We start from the raw sequence: 10095 nt of genomic DNA, 5'->3' as shown, positions 1-10095 counted from the left end.
TTAGTACTACTCCTAGTATTAATAATTGTACAGTAATTACTTATTAAAGAAAAGCTCCCATGAAGGTTACCGTTTCATTAGTAGTAAACTGCTAATGTTTGGGTTTGTACTCGATCCAGTGTTGACAGAAGATAGAGAGCACAACTGAACACACGCACAAATACTTGATTCTAGAATTGCGTTTGAGCAGTTTTGTGCTCTCTTTTCTTCTGTTAACAATTACAGGTAAACAGATTTAACTCCACCATGATCGAACAATAACATGAAAGGTAAGTAGCTTAACCACAAAACTTTGGATTATCTTATAAACGTTTAATTGTTATCAGGTATTAATTGATATTAACTTTAATTATGAGGCGGTTTTACGGCTGTGTGTCATCTCCGACTCCAAGACCATTTGTTTACGCAGCTTAAATATTTGGATTTATAAATCATGCATATAGTCAACAAAAATACAAGATAAATTTTGTTACAGTGATTAACGAATCCCGGAGACAACAAAGGAGGTATTTTAACATTTTGATCCACAAAAGTTGGTAACCGGCAGTCCTCCGACCTTCTTTTCTATCATGGTACATAATTACTTCTTGAGATGTCAAACAGTTGATTTTATTCCGAGCAGGTTGAAGAATGGTATACAGAATCCAAACAATTGCACGAGTAACAACAACAACAACCCTCTATGATCATCCATCAAAGAAGCGTCGGCAAGCATAGCAATTACGTTAGCAGATGAACTGTATGAGTATTTTGAAAGGTGGAAGCTGAAGCTAATTCACCAAGTCCGAGACGAGAACTGCTTTTTTCGAGTTTCTCATTCTGTTAAGCTGGTTAAGAACCCCAAATAATAGCTGCATGCCTCAGTTACAAACTCTTATAGGAACCTAACAATAGGAATTTTTCTCTCGGACTCGACAATTGCCTTGCAGCATAAAGGCTTTAGTCTTCTCTTGGTAGAAAGTTTTTCACCCAGACGTCTCTTGCCCATTTAGTGAATGGATTTTCAACTGGGATACCATGTTCGATTAGCTCACTTCTTAGTGTTTCTGTAACTTTTGTTTGATGACTCTGTGTCAGAGTCTTCTCTGTGCTCCTGCTTGATTCTCTGTCACTTGAGCAGCATTGTATACTTCGTATAATTCTTCTCTTTATATATATATACATCCAATTTTCAAAAAATAAATAAAAAATTCCACGGTTATGGTTATTGCCTCCAGCTATATCTGCAATTTGTTGAGTGGCAAAAGCTGAATCACGAGAACTGAAGGTGAGGAAGATTCTGCCAGCAATGCACTGCTAGTTAAAGAACTGGTGGAGATTCTCGAATGGTCAGTGGGTTTGGATGCGATTAGACCTTTTAGGAGGTTTTTACTGTAGCGATTTTTGGAGGATTGACTGCAAGTATTGTTCAAGAATTTGAGATCGAGTAGCGCCATTATAGTTACAGTTGCTCCCACTGGATGCAGTTCAAATCAGACTAGACGAGATAGTCGTGAAAATATTGACCAGAAAGGTTCTAAAATTGATTAGAAGGGTTCTTATAGTGAATGAATGGAGAGCGCCAGAGCGGAGACCCAATTTTTTCTATACTATTCTCTCATCCTTGTGGTTGTGATCTTAAATCTTAGCCCAAAGAAATGTGACACAACTTGAAACACAACCACCTTGACCATTATCGCACCATGTTTATTGAAACATGGCATGGAGAGGAAAGAAAATGTAAGAACTTTCTTAAAATTCCTGAAAGCAAGGACATGAACATGATCAATCATCACAAAAGAAACCAGCGAACCCATAATGCAGGAGAGCTCATAACCAAGTAAAATGGAAAATGTCATAAGACCAACCCTCTGTACAGGAGCTACAGTTTAATTAACATACTCATTCCTATGAAAACAAACAACTCATAACCTGAAGAAACCTCTGGCCGAATTCTAATATTCCAGCCCAACAACGTTACTTTTCAAAGCATACAAATTGTAACAGGGATACAAAGGACTGATTCAGCAAGGAAAGAAGAAACAACATACACGTTAAAAAGCGAGGAAGTGTTCCTTAAGCCGCCACCATATCAGGGGAAGCATATGCTGTGAAGGATGGCAGCAACCATCCGTTTTTCTTTGCATGTTCTACATAGAACCCAAACTTCTCTTCTGCATTGGGTATGTCTAGAGCGAGGTCATCCAGTGCATCCCTAATCCTGGTGAATCCTTTGGTCATTTGGTTGGTGGTGATCAGTCCTTCGCCAGAGCACTCCTGCAGCAGATTAAGCATCCTGTCATTCTTCTTCTCCATCGCCATTACCAGTGCCTTTTTCACAACTTCGTGGTTAAAGAAGGGCATCCCAAGGTCACGGATGCACTGGCAAGCTTCTGCCACAACACCCCCACTCTCATACTCCTCGAGAAGTTTTGTTATTTTGTCCTTAGCATCCTCCACAGCCCAGCCAGTGCCGCCACCCCAGCACCTTAGGAGCCTCTCACCTGCATGGCGTGCACCTATGAGTGAACGAGCCATGTGCACAGTCTCTGCGCCGCTGCAGTTGGGTGGCAGCTTGCTGGTTATCTCCTCTAAATTCAATGGAACCAAGACATCATCAATGACTGCCCTAGCCAGAAAGAGAGCAAGCTCGTTTGACGCATCTAATATATCAAGAGCAGTATCTTCTGCGGTTTCAAGAAGCAAAACAAACCCACTCACGATGTCTTCACTTGAGAAGATCTCCGTATGAAGAGCAGAAAGCAGGACAGATGCCATCTCCTTCTCTCTGTTCTTCCTGTCCATCGCAAGAGTTATTAACTTCTTGAGAAAAACTGGATAAAATTCTGGAGCAGCAAGCTCTTCAAGGCTATGAATGAGTTCTGGTATGTCATCTGAGTGAAAATACTCATGAATGATAGTTACAGCCTCCTCCTTGAAATGCCTCACCTTTTCAGAATCTTCACCTTTGGCGTCCCCATTTTCACCAGAGGATTTGAGAAAAGAAGAATCCAACCAGCCCCCAGAGATTGCCTTTGGGACCAGAGACTCGAAGAACAAGACTTTGGCAGATGGGATGTCAAGAGAAAGATCATCAAGGGCCTCACTAAGTCGACCAAACCCTTTCACCATCTGACTGGAACTTACAAGCCCTTCCTCTGCTGCTTCCTTCAGAAGGTTCATAATTCGTGGTTCACCTGTTTGGATTTCCATGGCAAGTGTTAAGGCTCTCTTCACAACCTCGTGATGGAAGAAAGGGACTCCTAAGTCCCTAATGCACCTACAAGCCTCGGCTGTATCCCCACTTCCAACATATTCCCTGAGCAAAACTGATATTTTTTTCTTCACCTCCTCTACAGTGACATGGGTGCTGCCGCCCCAGCGTTTCTCCACAAATTCTGCATGATGAGGAGCTGAAAGGTAGCTCTTTTCAGCAGTCTGAATAACTTGGACCCCTTTGGAGGATTCTGGGAGAACCTTCTTGGCTCTGCTAAGGAAGGCTGGAGGAAGGATGTCATCTACCACTGCTCGGGCAACAAAAAGAGCAAGGACATCAACTGCATCTAATATGTCTACCACCAAGTCATCAGCAGCCTCAAGAAGCAGAACAAATCCTTGACTGATATGCACTGAGCTGATTACATCTGCGTAGAGAGCTGACAGCAAAACTGAAGCCATCTCCTTTTCCTTGTCGTGTCTGTCCATGGCCATGGAGACCAATCTCTTAACAAAGTATGGGTGATATTCGCTTGTGCCAAGGTCTTTCAGGTCAGTGGCTGCCACTTGTACATCACCAGTGCTGAAGTATTCATCTATAAGGCCAGCAACAGCTTTCTTGTAATCATCCAAGGGATCTGAAATGGCAGACCCGACAAGCTGATATGGTTCCTGAAGTTTGAGAAAGGGAATACAGTCTAAGATCATACACGGTACTAATCCAGATAGATTTAACGTAGAACAGTATTTAACATAGTACATGGCCATGTGAAACCTTGAAAAGCTAAGTTTGCCATCCTTCGCATGGGAAGAGAAGGCATTTACAAATACCAGCTCCTACGGTACGAAAAACACAAGCGGAGCTACCAAGAGAAGAAAAAAAAAACCAGAAATGCGCATGTAAGGGCATGGGAAAGCGTGAAAATGAATTACCTCGCCACTGTCATAGTTAGGGTCATTCCTATCGAGATGCGACTCACCATCAGTATCAAGTAGCTTTCCCCAAGTGCCTTTACCACCACCACCCTCTACACCATCATTTAGGAGAGAGCAAAGTAAAGGGGTCAGAAACCTTCACGAAGTACAAAACAAGATACTTCACAGTAACAGCTCAAGAATCACAGTATCAGGAGTTTCCTACACATCTAACAAATTTGTATCTGTTATTTTCACACAGAATGTGCTCTGTAGCAGCTAACAATTGCATATATCAGCTCATATAACAAAGGCTAGGAGGCTTGGTACTCAAGTACAACTGTTTTTAGTGGTAAAAAATCAGACGCGAAACTAATCACTAATCAATAGCCTCTATAGGTGTCTTCAAACCATTCTCAGAGAATGTAGGCAACAAACATATATACAAACAATCTTGCACAAAGCATCACAGCCCTGCTAAATCGACACCAGTTGAGCTATCATAAACACAGTTACACCCCTAAGATCCGAGTTTGCAAGCGCATATTTGTGATTGAGATTATAACTCCCCTGTATGGTTGAGCATAACCCCAAAGCTGATGTGCCAGCTGACAAATTATTAACCGTGGTATAAGGTCTACACTTCCTAGATTTAAAAGATAATCATTTCCAATCGTATGTTTCTTGATCAATTGTCAGTCTTAATAACAGCTTAAGTTAAAGCTCTTTGCTCACCCACTACAGCATATCAATGGTATCATACAAGCCAGCACTGTGAACCCATCAGAAAAAGACAAAGTTGTCCTATTGTTTTCAACTAAAGACAAGAAAATCCTATCACAACCAATTTCAACGGATATGAGTCATATGACCACTCTAATAGTATCACGTACTAATACAAGATTTTGAAATTCAAGAGTCTAACCTAATCAAAGAATAAGATTTACTTGGTTATTCAAGTGCAGCAAGATTATGATTTGAGCAATACCTAATCGCTATAACTATCCAACTACATTACATAAACACGCAAGACAAACAAATCAAGAACTCACCCTTCTTAGCACGCCCTAACTTTCCAGAATGCGAACGACGAACATGTCTAGAAGCAAATCCAACAGTTGGAGCTTTAGCACCAGTAGATACTTTAATATAAGAATTATCAGATAACAAAGTCGTTGGTGATTTCGGTGAAGATGACAAATTTTCAGCATTTTCTGTTGCAATTTTCAACAATTCCCGCTGTCCTTCAGTAAGAAATCCCTCATTCGAATTCGCCATCACAAAATATCAATCAAAATCTGCACAATAATCAAATTAAGCGTTACCATCAAAACACAGTAAAAAAGATCAGAAGTAGAAGATTGAGGTAACAGAGTCTTTTTTTTTTTAACCTCTATTCGTAATCGCTTAATGATAGACTGTAGTAGTGAAGGAATGCTTCTTTTAAGGCCTTGGCCCGGATCTCGAGCCAAGACGACAGAAGCTGAAAATATAATCTGAATCCTCAAACCAAAATAACAATAATAACGAATGGAACTCTAGATTAGAGTTATGAAAAGTATAGATCTCAATAGAAGCAAACCGGGAAACGGAACAAGAGAGGAGAAAAGAAAAAATGAGGAGAGGGAGTGCGAGAGAACAGGAATCGGGAAGAGAGGGTCTGTGTTTATATAATGAAATGTATGTACACGTCAACCAAAGAGGGTTTCGTTAGCTTTGAGTTTATCTTCTTTAGGGTTTACACGTGTCTATCAACTTCGATTCTTTAGTATTGGACCTATTGGTTACAACTGGGGCTGCACAACGGGTAGGGTGGGTAGGATATGACATATACCCGCCACCCTACCCGTTTACCGGCGGTTAAGAAAATCTTTACCCGCCACCCTACCCGCCAAATAATGGATATGGTAGAATACGGTTAAAAAACTGGCGGGTAGGGTAGGGTTGGCGGGTAGGAGTAGGGTATGTGCACTTCTAGGTAGGGTGGGTAGGATATGGCCTATACCCGCCACCCTACCCGTTTACTGGCGGTTAAGAAAATCTTTACCCGCCACCCTACCCGCCAAATAGTGGATAGGATAGGATATGGTTAAAAAACTGGCGGGTAGGGTAGGGTTGGCGGGTATGGATAGGGTATGTGCACCCCTAGTTACAACTCGTCTATTTTCGCTTTTGCCCCCAACCCCTCTCCCTATTTATGTCTTGGGCCCCGCCCCACTCCACAATGGAGGAAGTTAGGATTTTGTTATGGTTTATTTATTTATCCGGATGTGCGGATTCGAATCCAGTAGGTTTTACACGATGAACATCCAATCCGATTCGTTTCATCACTAGCAGTAGCAAATGATCACCTAATCTGCTTACTCAGGCCTGGCGACAACAGAGCGCATTTGATTGTTTTTGCCCAAGTTCTTGTAGATACAAAAAATCGCACAACAAATAGGAACACGAGAAAGTCATTTACCAATAAGCAGCCAAAGGCGAAGATAATAAAGACCATTGGTCACGGTTGAAAATAAGAAGTCTACTACGTCACTCCTGACATACGCAATGACGTCACGAGAATCACACGAAACATGTGAAGATCAATGCGATAATAACGCGGCAACAACAAGATAGGGCAATGGAATCGCCTTCTCAGATCCGATTTAAGGGGCTTTATTAGTTGTCCTCCATTATGTACAACCCTTATAAAAGGCACCAGAGGCCATTGTAAAAGAGGGAGACCTTTTTGAGAGTTTGTGTAAGGAATTTAAGAGAGAGAAAGTGATTGTTTTCCAAGTTAGGGTTTTCTCATATTGCATTTGGTTTTGTGTTCTTGTTCTTAATGAAAATAACTTAGAGAATTTCTTATCATGTCTTAGATCTTCTTTAGATTATTACTTGGGTGTGACTGTGAGATTTTCCGTAGTTACATTTTGGCGCATAGAAACAGCTCGGATGAGTAAAAGGGATGTTCCTCACCTGTGAAGTTTTCAAGATGGTTTAGATTTGCTTGTTTTGATTTTCAAACACTTAAAGTTGGTCATCCTTTTGAGCAGATTTGACGATTTTCTGAATTTCAGATCTTGAAAGGAATTTGAGCATTTCTAGAACAAATATTAAGTGGTAGTTCTTTGGTTTTTCATCGTTGATTTGTGATTTTACGGATCTGGATTCCAGATTACTATTAATATTTCAGGATAAAAATCGAAGCCAAAAGATCAAAGGACAAAAGATACACCAGCAGAGGAGAAAACAACAATAGATGAAAAGTAAATCACACAGGATGGAAAAGGCAATGACAGCAACGGCAAAGCATTCAAGACCAACAAACGAACCGCAACGAATCAAAGTAAAGGAAGGAAGCAGGCGTATACAATGTAATTCAATAACACATTCAGCTGTGACTGTTGTAGAATTTTACGCAGGTATTACAGGGCGGATTCATAAGCGAGATTACGAAGGGAAGAAGATAATGACCGTAGACAAAATTTCACCATTGAAAGACTGGAAAAAGCAACGAATAACGTTGACTGCCGAAGATGCACCAGAGGGAATCCAAATGCGTACGGATCCACTAGTTGTCACTTTAACCACCACGAACTCTGAAAGGGAAAAGACGAACACGAAACAATCAAAAGAATGGGCGGTAGATAAAGCTTTAACATATATAGGGAGCTCCGTAGATATACTATTCTATCACGCTTTCAAGAGCATGGGATGCAATGATATGCGGAACTGACCTCTCCAAAATACAACATTCGCGGCTTCAACAGTGTGGTAACAAAACCTAAGGGAGAAATCATCATGAACATTGATTTGGGGGAGATAGAAACACGGGTCACATTTTGTGTGGTAGACGTTGAATCGCCCTACAATATGCTCATGGGGCGACCATGGGTACATGGAATCAAAGGTATCATGTCAACATTTCATCAACGCTTATGCTTCCCAATGCCAAGCGGGATAGGAGAGATAAGGGGCGATATAATCAGCACGAAAACACGCAATCAAATAGATGTGTGAGAATATGAAGAACGAGCAAAGAAGCGAAAGGGTCGATGGAGAAAGGCGAAAGAATCAAAGAAGGAGGAAGAATTGAAAGTCTACCTAACTAAGGCGAAAGAAGGAAAGGGAATACCAAGCGAAATCCCAGATGAGGAAGGAGAACCAGTAGGCGAAATAAAGGAACCATCACCCTTAGAAGAACCAAAGGTGAATTTTACAGCAGTTGAACCAACAAAAGACATCAACATAGGGACAGAGGAAGAATCAAAGATATTGAAGATCAGAACCAAAATGGAGGAAGAAGAAGATAAAAGAGTAATAAGCCTGTTGCGAGAATATCAAGATGTCTTTGCATGGAGTATGGAAGAAATGCCAGGTATAGACTCATCTGTCGCATGTCACAGGTTGGACATCAACCCCAATATGAAGCCATTCAAACAAAGAATAAGAAATATAGCAAACACATACCATCCACAGGTGGAGGCGGAGTTACAAAAGATGCTTGATTCATGGATCATTAGACCAGCAAAATACCCAGTATGGATCGCCAACATGGTGGTGGTGCCAAAGAAGAACAAAGGGATAAGAATCTGCATCGATTTTAATGACCTAAACAAAGCGTGCCCAAAAGACAACTTCCCTCTTCCAAACATACCCCAGATGGTGGAAGCAACAATAGGATGCGAGAGATTATCTCTCATGGATGGATACTCAGGATATAACCAGATAGCTCTGACAGAAGAAGACCAAGAACACACAACCTTCTTTGCACCGCAAGGATTATATTGCTATACAAGAATGCCATTTGGGTTAAAGAATGCAGGTGCGACATATCAGCGGATGGTGGAAAAGATATTTGCAAAATGGTTACACACAACATTAGAAGTCTATGTGGATGACATGCTAGTGAAAAGTAAAAAGGCGAAAGATCACGTGGAGGACTTGAAAGAAATATTTGAGAAAATACGTCAGTATATGATGAAGATAAACCCAACAAAATGCATCTTCGGAGTCGCATCAGGAAAATTCTTGGGTTATATTGTATCAAAGGAGGGAATAGAAGTGGACCCATAGAAAGTACAAGCAGTACGCGACATGCCTTCGCTTGCAACTGTGAAAGATGTTCAAAAGCTTAATGGATTGATCGGTTTGTTAGGGCGGTTTATTTCGCGCTCCTCATACAAGTGTGAAAAAGCGGGGGTCTAACAACCACACCAAACATTTCGCTTAGCAATCTGTATGGACAAACTCCAATATACTTTCTAGAGAATCAACTAGACAGTCAGACTCAATCTAGACAAAAAGTATATCAAAGAGTTTTTATCTCTATCTCTCGATTTAAATCTTACTCAAGCAAACTGCGAGTCTCAATTTAAATACAAAAGAGATAAACTTGGATGGTACCAAAGACCAATATCCAAGTGTCAATCAATTTAAATCAACAACCAAAAGGTCGGATATTCTAATTGATTGAACAACGCACAACCTGTATTATTTCAATTATATAAACAAATATAATGCGGAAAAGAAATAACACAGACACCAGAAATTTTGTTAACGAGGAAACCGCAAATGCAGAAAAACCCCGGGACCTAGTCCAGATTGAACACACACTGTATTAAGCCGCTACAGAAACTAGCCTATTCTAAACTAACTTCGGTCTGGACTGTAGTTGAACCCAAACCAATGTCACACTGATCCAAGGTACAGTTATGCTCCTACGTCTCTGATCCCAGCAGGATGCTACGTACTTGATTCTCTTAGCTGATCTCACCCACAACTAAGAGTTGCTACGACCCAAAGTCGAAGACTTTAATAAACAAATCTGTATCACACAGAAAAGTCTACGATAATATATAAATCCGTCTCCCACGAATATACCTACGAGTTTTGTTCCGTCTTTTGATAAATCAAGGTGAACAGGAACCAATTAACAATCCGGACTTATATTCTCGAAGAACAACCTAGTATTATCAATCACCTCACAATAGTCTT

At 40.7% G+C, this 10095-nt stretch overlaps 1 protein-coding gene across 1 annotated transcript; it reads right to left on the bottom strand.

Annotated features, from left to right (window-relative positions):
* Nucleotides 1-1788: 1788 nt before the first annotated feature.
* LOC113302722 lies at nt 1789-5751 on the bottom strand. Its single transcript, XM_026551667.1, has 4 exons — nt 5502-5751; nt 5163-5408; nt 4129-4223; nt 1789-3867 (listed from the first exon to the last, which is right to left on the bottom strand). The coding sequence occupies exons 2-4, from the start codon at nt 5386-5388 to the stop codon at nt 2056-2058; spliced, it is 2133 nt and encodes a 710-aa protein (XP_026407452.1). The 5' UTR covers nt 5389-5408; nt 5502-5751; the 3' UTR covers nt 1789-2055.
* Nucleotides 5752-10095: the final 4344 nt, after the last annotated feature.

Source organism: Papaver somniferum, chromosome 8, assembly GCF_003573695.1.
Source record: "Papaver somniferum cultivar HN1 chromosome 8, ASM357369v1, whole genome shotgun sequence".
In the NCBI taxonomy this organism is placed as follows: domain Eukaryota; kingdom Viridiplantae; phylum Streptophyta; class Magnoliopsida; order Ranunculales; family Papaveraceae; genus Papaver; species Papaver somniferum.
This window is presented reverse-complemented; position numbering and strand designations above follow the sequence as displayed.